Here is a 23,588-nt window from a genome sequence, read left to right as displayed (position 1 = left end):
CTCATGATAAAATAATGTTTTCTGAACAATGGCATTACATTTCAACCATGGGCTTCACCAGGGAACTTGTATGCATTGTTCTGTGATGTTTGCAGTTCTTGTTATTGCTATGTGGGGTCATTTAGTCTAAAGGTATGTTTATAAAACTCCAAATACCACCAAACCTTGCAAGTGCTGTACCATATGAATATTTTTTAGTAAAGCAAAAAGAATAATGCAAACGAAAATAAATGGCTTGGGTACCCAACTTTTATAAGTAGATTATGAGCCGCAGTACGGAGGGAACTATATTATGAGCCGCAGTACGGAGGAAACAATACATTTTGCATTTGGTCTTCCTTCATATTGAACCTTCCTGCTCAGCTCAAGGATAAGGCACTAAACATTGCAGGTAGCTACTGTGATTGCAAGTTTGATGCAATAATGAGAAGCCAAGGGTTTTAAGGTTTAAGGAAGTTTTGTGTGGTTGAAGTGTTGCACACCTAATTGCTTTCACTGCATAGTATGGTTATACTGTGCAGTGAAGCTCGAAGGATGTGTACTGCAGTTCGGCAAAGTGAACATATAATTGTTTTTTTACGAAGTTTTGGATAATCAACTACCTCTAAAGTTATAACTCTGTACTGGGATGTGGCTCCTGACTCTTTAAATATATGTTTTAACAATCGGTGACACAAGTTCAAGGAAATTATCAGCTGACGTTGAGCTTCAATAGAATGTCTCACAGAACCGAGCTTGGAAAGCACGAATGTTTCATACCATAATCGTGTGTCATATTGTGCAATATGTGGTCTCACACCTGCTGCACCTGTGAACCGAGGATGACGCACCCGTTTTGTACCCCTTTAGGTGGGTGCTTTTGCAGAAGATGCTCCTACAGATTGGGGTGCTAAGTAGCACCCTAGGATACTTTTAGGCGGAAAAGGGTGTTTATAAGGCACCTGTCTTCTGGGGTGCTTCACAGAGGGTGCTCCTGCGGCGACAAAATCCAAGCACCCTAAAGGGCGTAAAATATTCAGTTTTTAGGGTGCTCCTGCGGCGACAAGCTGAAGCACCCTTTTGGGCGTAAAAATTTTTAGTGTGTATGTTACCGTGGTCTAGAGGACGGAAGAGAACTTGGCGTAGGATTTCTAGTCAATAAAAGCTTAGCTGGCAAAATAGAAGAATACTAAAGCATTAACGAAAGGGCAGCAGTTCTTGTAATTAGGCTCAATAAGAGGTGCAAGCTCAAGGTGGTAAAGGGCTATGCCCGCACATCCAGCCATGACGACAAGGTAGTGGAACGCTTTTATGAAGATGAGGAATCAGCAATGGCTAAAGTAAAAACACAGTATAACGTAGTTATGGGAGATTTTAATGCGAAAGTAGGCAAGCATCAGGCTGGAGACAAGGCAGTTGGGAACTATGGTCTGGGATGTAGAAATAGCAGGGGGGACCTACTAGTTGAGTTCGCAGAACGGAATAACCTACGCATAATGAATACCTTTTTCTGTAAACGGGAGAGCCGGAAGTGGACGTAGAGGAGACCGAATGGGGACCATAAAAATGAAATAGACTTCATTTTATGCGATTTCCCTGGCGTTGTGAAGAATGTGGAAGTGCTCGGTAGGGTAAGGTGCAGTGACCACCGTACGATAAGATCTCGAATTAAGCTAGATTTGAGGAGGGACCGTAACAAGCTAGTACGAAAGAAGCCGATGAATGAGCTAACAGTAAGGCATAAAGTAGAAGAATTCAGGATCGCGCTGCAGAACCGATACTCAGCTCTTACCGAGAAAGGCGAGCTTACGACACATGAAGCCAGCGACCTTACACGCATTATCACGGAGTGTGCAGTAGAAGTCGGGGGCACGATGGCTAGACAGGATACTGGTAAACTTTCACAGGAGACGAAAGATCTAATCAGGAAACGGCAAATCATGAGAATCTCTACCGCAGCTGACAGAATAGAACTAGGCGAGCTCTCGAAGTTAATCAATAAGCGTAAGACAGCTGACATACGGAAGTATAATATGGAGAGGATCGAATACGCTGTAAAGAACGGAGGTAGCCTGAAAGCAGTAAAGCGGCGTCTTGGCGTAGAAAAAAATCAGATGTATGCACTTAAAGACAAGCAATCAATGTCATTACAAAAAAGGGATAACATAGCCACAGTTGCCGAGGAGTTCTATAGGGATCTGTACAGTAGCCAGGACATCCAGGATAATGCCCAAAGAGAAAGTAGTTCAGAGGAGATAGACATCCCACCAGTAACGACCGAAGAAGTAAGGAAGGTTTTGAAAGAAATGAAAGGGGGCAAAGCACCTGGTGAGGATCAGAGAACAGCAGACCTCTTGAAGGATGGAGGAGAAATTGTACTTGAAAAACTGGAAAACCTGTATACGCAATGCCTAATTACCGCAAGCGTACCGGAATCTTGGAAGAACGCGAACATCATCCTAATCCATAAGAAAGGTGGCATGAAGGACCTTAAAAATTACAGGCCGATCAGCTTACTCTGAGTTGTCTACAAGGTACTTACCAAGGTAATCGCTAACAGAATTTCTGCAACCTTAGATTTCAGTCAACCTAAAGAACAAGCAGGGTTCCGTAAAGGTTATTCAACAATGGACCATATTCACACGATCAATCAGGTGATATAGAAGTGCGCTGAGTATTCTGAACCCCTATATATAGCCTTCATAGATAATGAGAAAGTATTCGACTCTGTCAAAACCATAGCAGTTATTCAGGCATTACGGAACCCGGGAGTAGATGAGCATTATGTAAAAATACTAGAGAATATCTACAATGGGTCCACAGCTACCATCAGCCTCCATAAGGAGAGCAGTAAAATACCTATAAGGAAGGGCGTCAGAGAAGGAGACACAATCTCTCGAATGTTATTCACAGCATATTTACAAGAAGTATTCAGAACGTTGGATTGGGAACAGGTGGGAGTAAGGGTTAATGGAGAATACCTCAGTAACCTCAGATTTGCTGATGACGTTGCCTTGCTGAGTAACTCGGGGGGCGAATTGCAAAGCATGCTTTCCGCACTAGACGAACGGAGTAGAACCGTGGGCCTGAAAATTAATATGCAGAAAACTAAAGTAATGATCAATAACCTTGGGACAGCACAACAGTTTGGGAGAGGGGGCGATGCCGTGGAAGTTGTAAGCGAATATATCTACTTTGGCCAAGTTGTGACCCCGGATCCCAACCATGAGGTAGAGATAATTAGAAGGATCAGAATGGGGCGGAGGGCATACGGCAGACATTCTCAGATAATGAATAGCAGCCTACCATTGTCCCTGAAGAAGAAAGTGTATAATAGCTACGACTTACCGGTACTCACCGACGGGGCAGAAACGTCGAGGCTCACTAAGAGGGTTCAACTTAAATTGAGAACGACTCAGAGGGCAATGGAGCGGAAAATGATAGGTGTAACATTGAGGGGAAGGAAGAGAGCGGAGTGGGTCAGGGAGCAAACTGGTGTTAAAGACATATTAGTAGAAATTAAGAAGAAGAAATGGACGTGGGCAGGGCATGTAATGCGAAGGCAAGATAACCATTGATGACTGAGGGTAACAGATTGGATCCCTAGAGAAGGCAAGCGTAGCGGGGACGGCAGAATGTTAGATGGGCGGATTTTTCAAGGAGTTTGCAGGAACAAATTGGTCACAGTTGGCGCAGGACCGGGGTAATTGGAGAATAATGGGAGAGGCCTCTGCCCTGCAGTGGGCGTAGATAGGCTGGTGATGATGATGATTGATTAGTGGTTAACAGAAGTGATTGAAAAGTTGGATGAGAGCGGATAAAGAGAGGTGAATTTTTGTGTAGGTTGTTCAAGATGGGCTAAGGTCGATTAATGGGGGGGGGGGGGGTCCACGTGGATGAAGATGTATCACAGCGGATAAAAGAATAAGATAGACTAAGGTTGGGTTAATGTTGAGCTGGGTGGCATGATGGTGAATTAAGATGAATTAAGGAAGATTAGGATGCAGGAAATGGAATATGATGACCTACGACGAATTAAAATCACGTACAGTTGTATTGAATTGTATTAGGGTTAATTGAAGGGGATAGAATGGGTTAGCATGAAATAATGCAGAATAATTGTGCATTACAGACATTGGCTGGACATGCATTTAGGCGAAATGAAAGCCAGTGGACTACGAGGTTGGCATAACGGGCACCGATAGACTGGTCTCGAAGAAGGGAAGGATGATTACTCGATGGAGACATGAAGTAAGGAATTCCGCAGGCAAAGAATTGTCTTGTGCAGTGCGGGAAAGGAGCGGTTGAAGGTAGATAGGAGAGGCCTTCCTCCTGCAGTGGCCCTAGCGGGTTCTTAATGATTCGGATCGTGAAGGGTGGAATGAAGCATGTCAAGGTACATTAAGGAGGAATAATTTGGAGAAAGCGCAATAAGAAGGCTTAGTGTAGACTTGGGTTGGTGAAATGGCGTGATGGCTTTCTGGTCTAATGGAGGGTATATAAAAGGCACCCGTTCTATATAAATAACATTACTAAAAATAATAGTTCTTTTATGTGCGCAAGGTTTCCTCCCCCAAGGAACGTAGGCACTGATAAGAGTACCGACAAATATTTATTGGCAGCAGCCTAACCATACCTGAAAGGGCCAAGGCGGGAAATCATCTGTAATGGTAGTACCCCAAGTACATAAATCCCTGTTACAAGCCCAGATTGGACAGTACGCACATCCTCCCCCGGTTTCGGAAGGCCCATGCAACTTGGACAAGACTTGTCGTGCTTGCCTTGCGGCTTTATATATAAGGGCGTATGGATAATTCTAGCTGTTTGAACCGATCTTTTTTTTCGTCTATTGTGAAACATGGTTTTCAAATACAGTTATTTAAATTTATTTGAATTACCTTGGCCGCTTCGTCCCAGGCCACCACCAGGGGGATTTCCCCCGAGAAGTTGGCCAAGCAGTGGTGATTTCCCGTTTCCTCCTATGGGCCCAGGTAGGAAGAGTCCTGGTATTATCGCTAGAAAAAGAAAAAGCAAAAAAGTGCAACATTTCCTTCCTCTTAAACAGTGACAAACCGTTTTTGTGATATATGTGTTTTGTGGGTGATGTTGAAGGAAAATATTTGTCGATTGCTGTGTTCATGCATCATCTTCATATGTGCTCATAAAAGAGTGCTGATGTGCTGTAAACGTTTCTTGAAGCACTTTCCAAGTGTACGCAAGAAAATTGTTCAGTTGGAATGTTACGTCCGCAAGCAAAGCCTGAATCAGCAGGCATGCCGTTGCGCGTGGCAAAGAAATTGTGTAAATAATTAGGGAATCTCTAACTTGAGCTGAAATATCGACCCACAGGAATTTCTGTTTTTTCAGCTACATCAACAAACACGGCGCAACGCCTTGAATTGGAAGTCAGGACCCCTTGGTCGGTTGTCACTTAGTATTCTAGGCATGCAGTCAGAAGAAAGTTGCAGGAGTCTAGGCTGCGCAACGTCCATTTCTTGCGAGAACAACGTACGCTGCATAACCAGAGAGGCACAGGAATCGAAGGCCTACAATCCTATTTCTGTGCATTTCTTGTCTGGCGGAGAGCAGTATTTAGTTTTGCATTTTTCTATGCGCCGACGAAGTCAATTCACTTTGTTTTATACTGCCTCTGAGGTGCTCCTCACACCTGAACTGCAGTAGCAAAAACGATAATTTAAGAGTTCCATACAACAATTAGTTAAAAAATGAATTTGCGTTAGGCTCAAGTCGTACTCCTGAACAACACCAATAAATCCTGATTTTACACATTTTAGAAAATCTTGCCTAACATTTTTGCGAGACTTGGAACACACATGGTACTGTGTATCTCAACCAAAGAGGCGACAATGTCTGCTTCCTGCACACCTTCTCCTTGATGCTGAATATATGAGCTTGCTTTACTTGCTACGAGTATATGGCGTAGTAAAACGGTAAACTAGACATATTAAAAATTAAGCACAAATTTCTGAGTGTCCTAAACAGGCATCCAACTAACCAAGTTCGGAACACATGATCGCTCCGCTCACCAAGTAATGATTGTGCAGAACTTGGGCTTGTAGTTGGTGTACTCACCTTCTTTCCCCGGGTATTTTACTAATATTCTTCTCAAATACTTCCCATTTATATTAGATAGGGTGGATCGGCTCAAAGCAAAACTGTAAGATTTAGTCGGTTGCAGCTGGCTATAGGGGCGTCAGCCGTGATGTGTTCGTCTAGTTGTGTTAAGACCTCTTCATTTTCTTGTTACGGTGTTTGTTCATTTTGCTTTTTTCTTGTTCACTTAGCTTTTTGTGTTGGTTCTTTCAATTCACCGATACGACGACAAAGAGACGTCACAGGTGCCATGTGACATTTTTAATATGTGGCACGATTTTGGCCGCAGGTCCTCGCAACGGCGCTACACTGCTAACGTCACCCTGCCGTACAGCTCAGATATGGCAACAACCCATATTCCAGGTCGATCTGGCCATCCTATGTTCAAGATTGCAAAAAAGACTAATGAAGATTTGATCCTGCTGACGGCTAGGACTGCGTGCATGGGTCGCAGAAAACTTTTAACTTATCGCAAACGGTCGCTAGGTGCGTTCGCCACCGTGAAATAGCCACCAAACCTCCTGCTTACTTTGATATCGGCTAGCGCGAACAGTCTTTTATTAAGACTTCCAAATTTTTTGCCGGCCGTGCTGTAGGTTATCGTTTCTGCAGTAATATATTGGTGAGAATACAAAGCACTACTCAGCCGAGCTCTTTTGCTATTTTCCCTGACAGACCTAGTTTGGTCACATTAGCCAGACAATACAAACCCTACATTATAAGCGGTGAGGATAGGCTGATAATGTAACCCTATCAAATCTATTTACCACACGGAAGCAACTGTTCACGGTTAGATCGTTGCGCTCCATTGGCGCCGACCAGCTGTTGGTTTGGTATTCTTTCGGGGTTATACATTTTCGAGTACATTACCGTAGCACGATAGGTGTATTTGTGCGTAAGCGTCTATTGTAAATTATCAGGCATTATTTTCATCGGATAAAGTCTCCATTTTAATAAAAGACAAAAAACAGGCTTGGCCAAGCTAAAACATATCAACTGTGACTCCATACCTGCAGTGTATACTACCCTGAAAAAATGTAAATGATTTGCAATAACCGCGTTTTTTTAGACGCGGATTCTCCTGGACCTACCGCGTCATCTCTGTACAGAACACACTGCAGCACAAGGCGGTAGTAGAAGTTGGGGTGCGGCGGTCATTTTGATAAGGCACCGAGCATTCTGGGTCGGTATTCTCGTAACTGTTCCTTTTGAAAACGTCCCTTTTGCGTCCCTTTCATCGTGGCGTACTTCCGGTTAAGCAGTGGAACTTTGATTCAAATACCGTAACTGTTCTTGCAAACGCATTTTAAAGAACTAAAACCGTATAAGACTATCTTTTATGCGTTTATTTAAACGTGGTCTGAAAAACTAAACGCCAAGAATTTTTTTTGTTACGACATTGAAAGTTTTCACTGCAAGGGGAGGAACGTCCAAAGATGGCAGCTGCAGTCAGCTGTTTCCTTGTGACAGTGAAATGTAACCAATGCTGCGGGGGCTACCCAGTATTTCCCGGTTGGACTCCGTTTTGAGGTCGGTGGCAATGCCCGTGCATCAAGAAAACCCTCCCGTTACGTATTTTGGCATCCATGCTCTTTCGGCATGCTGTCCCGGGCTTTTCCAAGAACCTGCAATGCTGCGTTACGTCGTTGACATTTTCGTGCTGCTCTACGAATGAAAAATGTGTGGGGGAGGGGGGAAGGTGATTTTCGTTTCTTAATGACGTACCGTTGCGCGTGAAGTCTACAAACGTTAAGCTGGTATGTGTATGCGTAAAGTACCAATAAAAGGTTATAAATGCCAGGCCGAGTGCTTGTGTAATTTTGGTCGCCTGCTCAACAGCTATCAAGCTCGCAGACGATCGTTTATTCCATTGCACCTGCTGACCGTTAGCTAGATCGCAGATGATCGTTTATTTCACTGTGTGATGGCGGTGGCCTAGATGCACAGGCCTACGGAAGGTTGCGACCACGATACCGTTTCTTCGTTACCGACCGCTGATTGAACGCCACCGCTACCGAAGAAACGAATGGCGCATAACACTTGCTCCCCGGAGCTCGTCGCACAGCCACCGCACGGTCCTCTTTCAGACGTGGAAATGCTGTCGGAATGCTTCTCGGGGCATATCAAACGCGTCTGCATTGCTTCTAGATCGCTTGTTCCACAGCCGAGCCAACAAGGCGATAATTGGCCCATTCATGACTGCTTCCAAAAACCGTCTGTTTGAAATTCAAGTCGCCTGTTCGAAGAAGCCGCGGGCAAACGCAGAAGGCCCGCCGCGCTTGCGGTACGTCCCATCTGGTTGCTTGCTTTAAGCCAATCAGGGCTCGTCCAAAAGGGACACTTTTGAAAGGGACACAAAAGGGACAAAGCGGGAGAGTACCGACCCTGGTTTGATTGCTCGCAAGTTGTCTCCTTAGCACCCAGGTTGCACCGCGCTAGATACATTTCAAGTCCAGCACCGTCATATTCTGCTTAATGGCGACAGCTACGAATAACACTTTTGTGCAATACGTCTGAGTAGTGTTTTTTGAACCATTTGCAATTTCCAAAGAGAAAATGGCTTTGCACAAATTCTACAACAAGGGTCCCCAGTTTTAAAGACGTACAGAGTACCTAATTGAGTGAAACGGTTTTATAAATTTCATAACTTTGTTGTAACTATACAATCTGTACGCCACTAGGTTTTAATAACGAATGCGCGAAGATGGCTGAAAAAAATATTTTTGTGTGGTTAAGCTACTAATACATATGTTGCAAATATAAATGTGATTACAATTGCAAAACATTCTTAAATATCGCCGCAGGTGGGCTTGGCCACAACACTCCACCACCAATGTGACCACAACCAATGTGATCAAATGTAAAAATTTGGCTAATGACGAGGCACACCATGCGGTTGTGTTTAAACAAAAACAGTATCTTTCGATTTTATTGATTTTCGGGATTAACGCGCCCTGACTACACAGGTTATGAGGCGCGCCGTGGTGGTGGGTTCAGAAATATTTTGGACCACCAGGGGATCTTTACCTGCTTTGAAATCCCGAACACACGGGTATTTTTGCTTTTTGCCTCTATTGGCAAAGCGGCCGCCGCGGTCGTGAATCGAACCGGTTACCTCGGGCTCAGCAGCACAACTCCATAGACACTGAGCCACCGCACTGCGTAAGCAGTACGTGCGTTGCTGTCAGCAGCGCAGGTACTATATGTTCATTAAATAGCATGCTAGGACTCGTCATTCGCCAAGTTTGCACGTTTAGTCACGATGATTGGTCGTTCTGGACTGTTGTGGCGAAGCCCACCTGCAGCGGCTTTTAGGAGAGTACTGCGCTAAGAAGTAACCAAATACATACAAATTCCATCTTAAAAAGGTACCGAAATATTACTCCTTAGGTCTCGATTCCTTTTGTTCCTTTCTGTTGTTCCTTTTTAAATACCTTTCTATATTGCAATAGCACATATATAATCTCATCATCTCCAGCCTATCTACGCCCACTGCAGGACAAAGGCCTCTCCCATTATCCTCCAATTACCCCGGTCCTGTGCTAACTGCGACCAATTGATCCCCGCAAACTTCTTGATCTCATCTGCCCATCTAACTTTCTGCCGCCACCTGCAACGCTTGCCTTCTCTAGGGATCCAATCTGTTACCCTCAGTCATCAATGGTTATCTTGCCTTCGCATTACATGCCCTGCCCACGTGCATTTCTTCTTCTTAATTTCAACTAACATGTCCTTAACACGCATTTGTTCCAAGACCCCGTCCGCTCTCTTCTTGTCCTTTAATATTACACCTATCATCTTCTGTTCCATTGCGCGCTGAGTCGTCCTGAATTTAAGTTGAACTCTCTTAGAGAGCCCCCAAGTTTTTGCCCCATAGGTGAGTACCGGTAAGATTCAGCTGTAATACACTTTCTTCTTAAGGGACAATGGTAGGCTGCCATTCATTATCTGAGAATTCCCGCCGAATGCACTCCACGCCATTCTCAGCCTTCGACATATTTCTGCCTCATGGTTGGGATCCTGGGTCATAACTTAGCATAGTAGATATATTCGCTTAATACTTCCACGGCATCACCACCTTTCTCAAAACTCTGTGCTGTCCCGCGGGTATTGATCATTACTGTTTTCTGCATACTAATTTTCAGGCCCATCGTTCTACTCTGTTTGTCCAGTGCCGTAAGCATGCTTTGCAATTCCTCCCCTGAGTTACTTAACAAGGCAACGTCATCAGCAAATCTTAGGCTACTCAGGTATTCTCCATTAACCTTTACTCTCACCTGTTCCCAATCCAATGTTCTGAATACTTCTTGTAAACATTCTCTGAATAACATTGGGGAGATTGTGTCTCCTTGTCTGACGCCCTTCCTTATAGGTATTTTACTGCTCTCCTTATGGAGGATGATGGTGCTGTGGACCCATTGTAGATATTCTGTATTATTCTTACATAATGCTCGTCTATACACTGGTTCCGTAATGCTTGAATGAGGGCTGAGGTTTCGCCCGAGTCAAATGCTTTCTCATAATCTATGGGGGCTATATCTAGGGGTTCAGTATTCTCAGCGCACTTCTCTATCACCTGATTGATCGTGTGAATATGGCCCATTGATGGATAGCCTTTAGGGAACGCTGCTTGTTCTTTATGTTGACTGAAATCAAAGGTTGCAAAAATTCTGTTGGCGATTACCTTGGTAAGTACCTTGTAGACGACTGACAGTAAGCTAAGCGGCCTGTAATTTTTCAAGTCCTTCATGTCACCTTTCTTATAAAATAGAATGATTTTCGCGTTCTTCCAAGATTCCGGTACACTTGCCGTCATTTGGCATTGCGTATACAGGTTTGCCAGTTTTTCAAGTACAATTTCTCCGCCATCGTTCAAGAGGTCTGCTGTTATCTGATCCTCACCAGGGGCTTTGCCCCCTTCCATTTCTTTCAAACCCTTCCTTACTTCTTCGGTAGTTACTGGTGGGATGTTAACCTCCTCTGAACTACTTTTTTGTTCGGCAATATCCTGGAAATCCCGGCTATTGTACAGATCCCTATAGAACTCCTTGGCTATTGTGACTATTTTATCCCTATTTGTGATGACATTTCCTTGCTTGTCTTTAGGTGCATACATCTGATTTTTTTCTACGCCAACACGCCTCTTCCCTTCTTTCAGGCTACCTCCTTTCTTTACAGCGTATTCGATCCTCTCCGTGTTATACGTCCGTAGGTCAGCTGTCTTACGCTTATTGATTAACTTTGAAAGCTCCGCTAGTTCTATTCTGTCAGCTGGGGCTGAGATTGTCATGCTTTGCTGTTTCCAAATTAGATCTTTCGTCTCCTGGGAAAGTTTAGCAGTATCCTGTATAGCCATCGTGCCCCCGACGTCTACTGCACACTCTGTAATAATGCGTGTAAGGTTGTCGCTGGCTTTCTATGTCGTAAACTCTGCTTCCTCGGTAAGAGCTGAATATCGGTTGTGTAGCGTGACCCTGAATTCTTCTACTTTACGTCTTACTGTTAGCTCATTAATCGGCTTCTTTAGTACTAGCTGGTTAGGCTACCTCGTCAAATCTAGCCTAATTGGAGATCTTACCATACGTGGTCACTACACCTTACCCTTCCGAACACTTCCACATCGTGCACGACGCCAGGGTTATCGCATCATATGACGTCTATTTCTTTTTTGTGCTCCCCATTAGTGATCTTCCACGTCCACTTCCGGCTCTCCCGTTTGCAGAAGGTATTCATAATACGTAGGTTATGCCGTTTTGCGAACTCGACTAGTAGGTCACCGCTGCTATTTCTAGAGCCCAGCCCATAGTTCCCAACTGCCTCGTCTCAAGCCTGATTCTTCCCTACTTTAGCATTGAGGTCTCCCATAACTACGGTATACTGTGTTTTTACTTTAGTCATTGGTGATTCCACATCTTCATAGAGGCGTTCCACTACCTGGTCGTCGTGGCTGGATGTGGGCGGGTAGCCCTGTACCACCTTGAGTTTGTACCTCTTCTTCAGCCTAATTACAAGACCTGCTACCCATTCGTTAATGCTGTAGTATTCTTCTATGTTGCCAGCTATGCTTTTATTTACTAGAAATCCCACTCCCAGTTCGCTTCTGTCAACTCCACCACGGTAACATAGGACGTGACCAATTTTCAGCACCGTAAGGCTTCACCTGTCCTCCGAACTTCACTAAGCCATATGACACTCCATTTAATGCCCTGTAATTCCTCAAACAAGACCTCTAAACTTGCTTCGCTAGATAAGGTTCTCGGGTTAAACGTTGCCAGGTTCAGGTTCCAATCGCGGCCTGTCCGATCCGAGTCCAGCGATTCTTAGCAACCCCTGTTGTGTCACAGGTCTGACCGCCGCCGTGGTCAGTTGCTTCGCAGCCACTGGAGACTGAGGGCCGTGGGTTAATTGGCGTATTCATGGGAGGTTGTGGCCGTTACTACACCAGGGTGGCCAATCCTGCTTTGGTGAGGGACTGCGTTACCGGCAATGGTCGCCTGGGTCAGGCCGCACCCAAAGCCCCATTCTGCAATTGCATCAATTCAAGGATGTTTTTAATACGGGGGGAATTGTCTTGCACCGGGATTGGAACCACGGTCCTTCTGCACGTGAGGCGGATGCTCAACCTCTACGCCACCGCTGCACTATATATATATATATAAATAAATATATATATATATATATATATATATATATATATATATATATATATATATATATATATATATATATATATATATATATATATATACAGAATGTTTACCTTTAGCACATAGCATATAGCACATATATACTTTTATCTAACATAAATAATGACCCTGTCAACAAATTTTCCAAAAACATGGTCCTGCACATAAGTATTTCAAATTTTTCCCAATGGTTATGTTACCAGTGCGTGGTATGCTACCGCATCAAATTTTAAATTGCAGCTCCCCTTCTGAGATAACTACACAGACAGACAATATCTGTAGACACATCCGGGGTTAGTAGGCCGGCGACGTATTCCCCTCGTTCATCGGGCATCAGGGCCCCTTTTGGGCGGAGGTCCGGTGCCGTCGGCCAAGCAGGCTAGGTCTTCTAGGAGTTGTGGGCTTGGGTCACGCATTTCGGCTTCCCAGCACTATTCAGCTGGTGATGGTAAGGAGAATGGGATGCGATCTGTGCCTAGATAGGGTGATGCAATCACGTGTTCATTTGGTGTGACATAGCGATGCGTGAGGGGTAGCACAATACGGACGTGCGTCTGTGTATACTGAAGTCAAGGGTTTGACGGACAACCGTCTGGTCGGGAGGGTACATTTGAGAGAGAAAGAGGGCACCGGAAAAGACCGCAGACATGATGGCATGGGTTCAGAATGAATGGATCTGGAGCTGGCGATAGACGACCAGAAAGGGTCAGGATAGAGATGGGTAGGAAGGTTTGAAAGTGGTACACCCGAAACAGCAATAGAGGGAGGAGCTTTGAGGACACACCTTTTCATGTGCTTCCGCACAAGACAGTCGGCGGCCCTTATCGTGTACGGGATGCAAGTGCCGCGGCAGAGGTAGGCTGCGGAGGGTCTGGCGGATGGTAGGAGGAATGTCTACCAATTTCTGATATATGGAGGTGAGGGGTTAAGTGCCTAAGGATGAAAGCGAGTGCCGATCCAAGTGAGTCTTTGTGGGTCATTCTAATAGGTCGGTGCGTTCGGCCTCGCCTATCTCGGCGGGGTGTTGTGTACGCCCAGTGCAAGGAGGTGGTCGTTGGATGTTTTTGCCTGAAGGCTACCCTAAATGATTCGAGTATTATGCGTGATTTTTATTTGTTCGCCTAGTTTCACTGTTAGGAAGGTCATCGAGTGTGCCATTCGGGAGAGGACAAAGGCTTGTATTTGTGGAATAAGGTTTCCCTTTCTGTTACCACTATGCTTCGGCCGAATCACGATAATTTATTTATTTCAAAAAAACCCTAAAGGCCCTCTGGGGAGGGTATTACATAGGGTAGGGGGGTTACAAAGGTGTCACATAAACTAGAACAAGAACAAAATAAACACAAGAACTAAAAAATGGTACAAATCATTAACATTGCTAGAGTGAAAACAAATACAAAAATTAGGTAGAATAATAAGAACAGCTATTGGTACAGGAACTAGAACAAACTACACTGATTATAACCACATGGTATATTACAACATGTCATCTGACAAGGCAAGAACTGAATGAAATGACGCATGAAATGATACATATTATACATTGATATTTTTGCTCAAAGCATTAGTAAATTTCGTGGTATTAGGTTGAGTAACAATGTTTGATGGTAGATTATTCCAGTCTATTGTGGTACGAGGAGCAAATGATTCGGCAAAAGCAACGGTATGACATGTGATGCGTTTGATTTTGCATGAGTGATCTCGACGCGGAAAAATGGCGGCGGGTTCACACATAAATTCGTTATGAAGGCATGCATGGTAGTACAGTTTATGAAATAAAGTTAAGCGAGATATGTTGCGACGATGCGATAAGGTTACAAGTTCAGCACGATTTTTTAATTCGGTTACGCTGGTATAGGGTGAGTAATCAGAAAAGATGAAGCGGACAGCACGGTTTTGTAAAGCTTCTAAGTCATTTATTAGATATGCCTGATGAGGGTCCCAAATGGCTGACGCGTATTCTAGTTTAGGGCGTATTAGTGTAATATATTCTAACTTTCGTAAACGGGCGGGTGCATGTCTGAGGTTACGTTTAAGGAAACCAAGCGAACGGTTAGCAGACGCGAGGATATGGTTAATGTGATTATTCCATGTCAAGTTACTGGTTAGATGTACACCAAGGTATTTATAGCTGGAAGTTCTGTCCACGAGGCTGTCGTTTAATATGTAGGATGCTGAATTTTGGGAGGCGTTATTAGTAAAGGACACTAGTTTTGTTTTAGCAAGGTTTAGAGGCATTAGCCAGGTTGAGCACCATGTGTTTATAGCATTGAGGTCAGATTGTAGAATATCGTGGTCATGGTTAGATTGAATTTTACGGTATAATACGCAGTCATCCGCAAATAACCTTATGTTAGATTTAACGCAGTCTGGTAGATCATCAATATAAACTAGAAAAAGCAAGGGCCCGAGTACACTTCCCTGAGGAACACCAGATGTTACGGAGACTAGAGAGGAGTTGTGATTGTTAACTGATGTAAATTGCATCCTGTTAGAAAGAAAGTCTTTTATCCATGTTATAACAGCAGAGTCGATGTTCAGTAGCGTAAGCTTGTGAAAAAGTCGATGGTGAGGAACACGATCAAATGCTTTTGAAAAGTCTAGGAAAATTGCGTCGACTATAATTCCAGCGTCTACGGATGAATGTATTTCGTGAATGAAGCCAGCTAGTTGGGTGTCACATGAATAGCCTTTACGGAAACCGTGCTGATGCCGAAAAATAAGGTTATGTTTTTCGAGGTAGTTAATGATCTGGGAGTGAATAATATGCTCCATGAGTTTGCATATGGTACTGGTTAGTGAAATAGGGCGATAGTTTAGGGGCGAGGTACGATCACCAGATTTGAAAAACGGAACAACCTTCGCCACCTTCCAGTCATGGGGTATAACGCCGGTGGTTAGAGACTGTTGGAATAGAGCGGATAATATTGGGAATATGCTTTGTGCTATATTTTTTAGAATAGTTTTAGTTAAACCAGTGTTGTCAGTCGAAGAAGAAGTCTTGAGATTAGTCAGAAGAGAAAATATGCCAGCATCGGTTATGGTTATTTCAGGCATAAATGCATTAGTGCTACTGCGTATGGTTGCCTGTGGGAGGGAAGATTCGACTGTAAATACCAAGGAAAATGTTTTGTTCAGTAGTTCCGAACAGTCACTGCCAGTTATTATTACGCCGTTCTGATCAGTAAAGACGATGTCGGGATTATGCTTGGGATTGATGACACGCCAGAAACGCCGAGGATTATTTGTTAGCATGGATGATAAATCACGTTGAAAAAACTGTAAGCGCGTGGTTTTGAGCAATTTTTGATATTCTCTATCACATTCCTTATACCGTTGCCAGGAAACAGCTAATTTACTTTTGTCAGCTTGTCTGAATAATCTTTTCTTCTTGTTGTTTAGGCGGCGAAGTTTCTGTGAAAACCAAAGGGCAGTATTATCGGATTTAATAGAGATGACCGGGATGTACTTATCTATCAGATTAGTGAGGGCGTTTTTCAGTAGTAACCAGTTTTCTTCGACGGTCCGCGACAAGTTATCTGTTAGAAAGTCAATGGCAAAAAGTGATAGTTCGTGGTTAATACGATCGAAATTGGCTTTCTTGTAACATCGAATGAGCTTGCTAAATGTTTGCCGCTTGATAAGAGGAGGAACTATGCGACCGGTTAGCACGTCATGATCGGATAAAACATTAAGATGTGTTATATAAGAGCATATATCTGCGTTGTTAGTCAGTACCAAGTCAAGAATATTCGAACAGTGGGTTGAACGCCGTGTTGGGCTTGTAACTAATTGGGTGAGGTTGAAATCAAGACAACATTGTAGAAACGCATTAGACTCGGATGGTGTGCTAGAAGTTAATTGATTAGACCACGCTATGTCAGGGAAGTGGAAATCCCCAAAAATTATTATGTTTGACTGCGGAAACCGGCGAGCAAGTTCGGCAAGAATACGATGGAATTCTGCAGTGAAACCGTGTGAACAATCTGTGAACAAATAATATTCTGTAGTTTGGAATACTCCACGTTCGAGTTCTCGGATAGTGTCCGGGTCATGTCCCTTGCTTATAGACGCAGCCCAACGTATTTTGTAGAGTCTAGGTTAGAACTTATGTTGCCTGATGGGGTGGTAATCGAGATGTTGGAGGGTTGGGTGTGTTGTGCAGAAAGAGGGAAAGCTCGGACTTTGGTAGGGAGCAGGAGAGCCCGTAAATATACGTGTATGCTTCAGTTATTTAGGTATCTATTTGAAGGGTGCCCTGAATATGTCCGTCGGCACCCTTAGAGACCCAAAGAGTGATTGCATCTACGTAAAGGTGGCGGTCCACCGGGGGCGACAGTAGCGTTGCGGAAGATACCGCGAGTCACGACCCAGAGCCCTAGACCAAGCGCGTGCTCACAACAGCTTCGTTGTCTTCCTCCTTTTCTACAAGAAGAGAAGTAAGGTCTTTAGGGGCGATATTAAAACAAGGAGTAATAACACGGAGCCCGGTGGAGTGCCGCAGCTTCCAAAATGTGCTAGAGGCGCTTTAATGGGGCCCATTTGCTGAGGAAGCGTTCTGCCCGAACAAAAGAAATAGTTGTAAGTACGCTCCCCAAATTTGACTTTGTTATGTCTGTAATATCAGCCGAATGGGACGTGGTGCCGAATTCTTGCGTAACGTTCAAGCCGAGGATAGCCTTTATCGTTTGCACAGCAACAAAAGCCGTGTGTTGCGTTCATGCCCGGGCGCCTGACATGACGGCCAGACACAACGTCGCATATCGGAATGACTGTATTCTATCATTGAAAATGGGTGAAATAAGGAAGGGCTCCCTGGCTGGTCGAGCTTTACTTGGAGTCACTACGAGAGAGAGGTAGCGGAGGTCAAAAGTGGGAGACGACACGTCATGTGGCGAAAGGCACGTTATACACCCCCTTGTCACTGACGTGAGGCTGGAGTAGTATACGCATCTTGCGCCACGTGACTTGCCAACATCCTGTGCCAACAAGTTAGGGCGAAAGCCAAACATGTACGGTGGAAAGAGATGTTTTCGTTCGGGAAAAGTAGTTAGATAGGAAAGGATAATTTGTTCGAAAAGTTTAAGGAAACGCGATGCCAGGGAGATGGGGCGAAGGTGATCTATGTGGGGCTGTTTGCCGGTTTAGGTATTGAAACAGTTTTGGCGGAACGCCACCGTTCCGGAAGCGAATTCGACTCCCAACACTCGTTGAAGAGTCGCGAGACATCCTCCAGTGGAGGAAGCCATGGCCACGGCTTCCCAAGACGGCGCCCTGGACTAAGGGTGCTCAGGAAAATAAAGTTTACTTCCTTCATTCCTTCCAATAAGGAATCGTATAGGATCCGTAAAATTTTGTTATTTGTGAAATTCAGTCAGGGGACATTCGATGTTTAGCCGCTGTATGGCCGCCCTTACATCGACTCAGTTATGGGGACGTACAATTCGCAGTAGGAGTCGCCCCAGTGTGAGGGGTGTAGGATAGGTGGACTCTGTTGCGCGTAATTTTTAATGAGGTAATTTAGAAGAGCTTCCCCCATTACTGTGAAGTTGGCAATTGGGTGTGGCATAAACTGGGATCGTGTTGTTTTAGCTGTAGTGGCGTCAATTAAATGGCCGGGGATGTTCTAGGTATTTCTTTTTTGAAATTCCCGTTAATAGTCTGCCACGTGGCAGCCCAATTCTGCGCCAGAAGTTTAAGAGAGTCATTTTCTGTTTCCCGATTGAGGCAAGCGATTTTTCTGCGCAGGTTGGGGTTGTGTTCTTGTTGGGAGAGGCGTTTTTCCATGTTAGTTGTAGCTGTCCACTTATAAGCGAGGCCTGCATTTGGAAGGGGTACATTAGCATCGATTTCCGCTTCCCGTGTAGCCGATTGAACTCGATTGAGCAGACAGTCCTCCCATTCAAAAAGGGTGCCACTAGTGAGAAGAGGACATTGTTTGATATGTTTAGAGGAGTCCCATTTGACGATACTGGCAGATTGGACCTGCCGGGAAACGTGCTTTAGGGGGACTTTTGTGTGAAGTATTTTGTCGTCCGGGTGTTTACCCAAAGTGGATGGGAGTTGGCATATCTGCTATTTCGGGGTAGTGTCGACGCTCACCCTCTTGCCCACCCTGTTTCTTATGTGGAATCGGTTAAGAGGGTACGTTGTTTCTGTTGTACTGCTTCCGCCTCTTACAGGGCCGCATTTTACTACAAAAAAGAGACGCGGACGAAGAAGAAGTACACAGGACACTCGCTACTGGTATAACTAGCGAGTGTCCTGTGTACTTCTTCTTCTTCATCCGCGTCTCTTTTTCGCCAGTAAACTGCAGTCAGATAACCAACTAGCCCAACTTTCTGCCTTAACACACAGAGCCCTTTTCTGTAGCCTCACGCTGGATGATGCGCATTATTTTAACCTGTTATTCGGATCGGGAATTTTTTCTAAAGCAAGAAGGACCTTTTTAAATTACACAGAAAGTGAAAACAATGCCTAAGAAAGCGAGGACTCCTGTAAACGTTGACAATAAAAGAGACATAGGACGTCTTTCCTTGAGGGGCTACTTTCCACGAAGACCTGGTGTATCTAGCTTTCGGCTGTATGTTGTACAACAGGGACACTGCGCTGAACCAAAATAGTTTCCGTAGGATTGGGTTGTTAGTCCAGGACATTCCGATAATTTGGCGCCTTCCCTCTCCTCAAGGCACAAGACATCTGGGGGCGACCTAAATTTATTTGATTATCAATGGTTGTTATAGGTTGCCGGGCTTACGTCGGTACCCATGACAATTCTTCTGCCAAATGGTATAAATAGGAGCTACGATGATCGGTGGTTTTGGAGGTGGAATGGTCGGTCATAAGGCCTTGGAGCCCTTTTGGAAGAAGGCTGTGACTCCATCATCAAAAACCAATTTTCCTAATGCAGCTACATGAGAGCTCAGTTTCGTCGTGAGATTGATAAATGGTTCGTATTATTTAGCAAAGTTGGAGGCGTCTGTTTCTGTAATGGTTCGAATACTTGTTTGTGGATGCAAAATGTAGAAGAACCAGTTGGGGTTGTGTTAGAAGGCGGTGAGTAAAAGGAGGAAGGTGGTCAACATCCTTGCCTGGTGAGTTATCGAACTCAGTTGGTGGTGAAGATGTTTGGAGTTGTTTTATATCGCCTCTAAGCTTCTCATTTCATTCCAGCACAAGAATGAGTAACTCCTGAAATTCAAGAAATTAATTTGATGATGGACATGAGCTGCAGACCGCCGTTGCTGCTACGTTTACGCACTCAGAAAGTCTGGACGATGCCTTTTTCTGCTTTTGGCTGGTGTCACTCCGGTTGGGCTGCTGCCGATGCGGCACAGGCACGTCACTCTTGGGAGGCAGGTGGAGGCTTTTCATATGAAGCAGGCGGAGGCTGAGTGGTGGCTTCTGGCGGTAATGCTTTTGCAGTGCTATCTTCTCACCATAATTTTCGGATGCTGGTGGTCTTTCTACGCCTTAAAGCGGTGCTTGTGGGAACGACCTGCAGCAAGATGGGCCCCAGCTTACAAGGTGCATTTTGGTTCTCGAGTGTGGGGAGAGTTTTGAATGGGATGGTCCTCACATCTGTATCCAGTGGGGTTGGGACGAAGGCAAACGTCACCGGGGTGATGCTCATCACCACAGGCGAGCTATTCCTCCATTTTCTGAAGGTGAATCTAACAGCAGTATTCAGCACCACGATAATAAATGTATGGAGGTCAGTAGTAACAGTCAAAGACGACAATCGCGGGGCTGGTTGGGACGATGAGGCCCGCCCGAAGACCTTTCAGGCTAACTGGTGTTACAATACTTGTTGTGATCGCTTCGGGATATCGTAGGCGGGTATGGCGTGTTGGACACCTTTGGAGCCGCCTTCGGTGGTGACGACATACGAGGAGAGCTTGAAGTCCCGGAGGTCCATGTGAATCGCCGTGATCGCATTGTATTGGGCTGCCCTGGTTATACTGGCGTACTCAGCACGAGAATATTCTTTTCGCAGTTGTGGTGGAAGTGGTCTGCCGAAGTTTGGCCGAAAATATATTATGAGCGGCGAGAATGAGGTCTCGAGGGTTGAGCGAGCCCGTCGGGACAGCGCTGCTACCTCCGTGAGGCCGAAAAGTAATCGATGTGTCCTCAGAAAAAAGAGGCAGACGTTGTAGTGTGTGTGGTAGGGGGCCACTAGTAGCCGTGTTGACCTGGTGGGTAGAAAGGAGAGCTTCACGGAAGGATTGCAGCACCCGGTTGCCGCGGCGCCGGGAGCATTCCACCAGCCCTCTTTGGGAGTAATGTCTGTAGGGCCGATTTCCTCGCCTTGCACTGCGACGGCGTCCATAGCTATCGGGAGAAACCAGGCCTGGGTCGCTCCGGCAAGCCGCCAGCATCGCAGGCTTAAGTCGGTGAAATCAAACAAGCATTGGGGTTAGCCGAGCCACTGGGCTGATGTAAAAAATGGTACCTTCTCACAGTGCAGCCGCTGGAGTGAGGTTGAGGTATTGAGCGTTGACAGATCACCGACAGTGTGTGCTAGGAGGCCTCACACACCAAAATTGAAGATAGAGCCACTGAGAAAGGGTTTGGCGCGGAGCCCATGAGATGCACGTATTACTCTGCGTTGCCCCCTGGTGGATGTCAGAGAACTAAGAAAAACATTTCTAAAAATATATACGACGGACGAGGAAGCAGACCAACCCGGTGCCGGGGAGCAGTGTTGTTGAGAAATATTGTAATGGGTAATTTGGTAATCTATATCAGAAAAAAGGTTATTGATATTCGACAATCTGTAGTCCTTAAGGGAAGCAAAGAGCATGATCAAAATAAAGTTTATTCGATTACAAGTAATTGATTGCTGTTTACACGTTACGCAGAACTACTGTGGTAAACATAACAACAGACACAAGCACAACGAACTACTTGAAAACAACTTGAGTACTACTAGGGAAACTCAAGTAGCCTTATAGAGGTCATTGTAAATAACGTTTCTAGAAAATGATTACGAGATATCCACCCGTGGGGGTCGGAAAACTTGGGTGCCTTCTCAAACGCTAGGTTCGCTATACGAAGGCTAGTTTTAATAAATGTCTGTCTTTAGCCCTTTTTATATATTGAGGAACACACTTTGCTGTTTACGTTGCAATCTTTATTTTGCATGGACGTAATATTTTGCGACACAGCGACAGTCATCCAAAGTTTTCAACAAATGGCGGTACAAGAACACGATTTCTATTTTCCAGGACAATGTTGTTCCTTAAGTGTAGGCGAGTATTGGACCTGATTAAGCCGGAATACGCAAAACGCTCTTTGATTTATTCATATGCTGCAAGTGGAATCTGCGCATTTGAACATGCTTTTGGGTAACAAAGAAATTATATCATGCGGAACTAAATAGACCCTGTTTATTTTAGGTTTCTGCAATTTGAAGCCGAAAACATTCAATTTAGAGTTGTAACCTGCAGGTCACGGGACAGCTGCCGTTAGCTATTCTACAGACCAGATTTTGTTCATTTTGTTCTTGAGATAACAATATCAGGCAAACTCAGTGGGACTGTTTGTCGGTTGCAGATTAAAACTGTGACAGAAGTGAAAACCAACGCACCAGCTGTGAGGCCCGCCAGGGACACCAGAGCCAGGAGAACGCGTGGGAGGGCCACCATTGCTGCTGGCTTCGTTCTCCTCAAGGCTAGGCTCCAGATGTTCTGGCCGCTTCAGCTCTCCAAAGAGCAGCTTCTGCTAGAACTAGTGCGTCAATCTTGTCATGACAATAGGGGGCTCCGAGAGACATGCTGTTCTGTCCATGTGAGTTTTCTAAAAGTGTCTTTTGTTTCAAACTAGTCCGTCAGTTTCGTCATCTCAATGGGGAGGTCAGTGAGGCACGTATTTCATAACGGCACCTTACGCGTATCTCTGATTTTAGGTTGGTCGCTTCATTGACGTCAGTGATAGTCTCCGCTACCCATACGTTCAGGACTGCATGATACTTTGCATTTGCTGTTGTTACTGCTTTCTCTAAAAAATACTGTCAAGACATGTGTCAGGAATGACGATTCGGAAACCCACAAGTTTGGCGCTTGTGAGTTTGCAATTGGTGGCATGGCGTTCTAGAAATACAAGTGTGCCAAACTGGGCGCATCAAGAAATGAATATAAGGGTGAAAGCTTGACGGATCGAAGCGAGACGCGCAGATTGCACATAAGTGCAGTGTAAGTTTTTCTTAAAAAAACCCTGCAGCACTCTTCGAGCAGAGCAAGTAAACCTGCGCGACGCTTAGCTTACACTACAAGAAATACCTTAGCCAAATGTTACACGTGCACGTGAAGAGGTGAGCGCGCGAATCGCTGCGAAATACGCGGAAAACCCAACCGCGCTCTCTTCAATTTTCCTCATTATGCACACCTGGCATAGCCTCAACACCGTCATTGAGGCCATGGCTGTCCGATAGGCTGCCACAAATCAACTTCGCGGCTAATTCCTCGCATTGGCTGTGACGATCCGCTGTCGTCGGAGCTATATACGAACCTCTTCTATGCCTCAACCTTTACGCACAGTTTTGGTGTTTGTTTTGTGTTTTGAGTGCGCACGGAGTTTCAGTGATGAGCTCCATACATCCCTTTCAACCAGACCACTCGACAAAAAATGTTTATTGCTTCAAAAATGCGCAACGAGCCCGAGTGCTTGTTGGCGAGCAGGCAACCATGTTTGCTTTTTTGTGGAACCAGACCGGAAATAGACCCCTCCACATTGCGGATAAAAGGAGAAAACTCCCGGTCCTGTGATATATCGAAGGCGGCGGAAGGAAATGACGCAAGCCGCCCCCCT

The 23,588-nt window shown here is 45.0% G+C and overlaps 1 protein-coding gene across 3 annotated transcripts in view; it reads right to left on the bottom strand.

The window, feature by feature from the left end:
- LOC144142459 (uncharacterized) overlaps nt 1-22,514 on the bottom strand; it is a 72,606-nt gene extending 50,092 nt beyond the window's left edge. For all 3 annotated transcript variants that reach the window (XM_077673996.1, XM_077673995.1, XM_077673997.1), the window contains exons 1-2: nt 22,369-22,514; nt 4,878-4,994 (exon numbers count right to left, since the gene is read on the bottom strand). In XM_077673996.1, the coding sequence (XP_077530122.1) occupies nt 4,878-4,994; nt 22,369-22,426 (175 nt within the window). In that variant the 5' untranslated portion in view covers nt 22,427-22,514. The remainder of the gene's footprint in view (nt 1-4,877; nt 4,995-22,368) is intronic.
- Between the last annotated feature and the right edge of the window lie 1,074 nt (nt 22,515-23,588).

This window comes from Haemaphysalis longicornis, unplaced genomic scaffold (genome assembly GCF_048455015.1).
Source record: "Haemaphysalis longicornis isolate Haplotype H1 unplaced genomic scaffold, Haemaphysalis longicornis Haplotype H1 scaffold_6, whole genome shotgun sequence".
NCBI classification, from domain to species: Eukaryota; Metazoa; Arthropoda; class Arachnida; order Ixodida; family Ixodidae; genus Haemaphysalis; species Haemaphysalis longicornis.
This window is presented reverse-complemented; position numbering and strand designations above follow the sequence as displayed.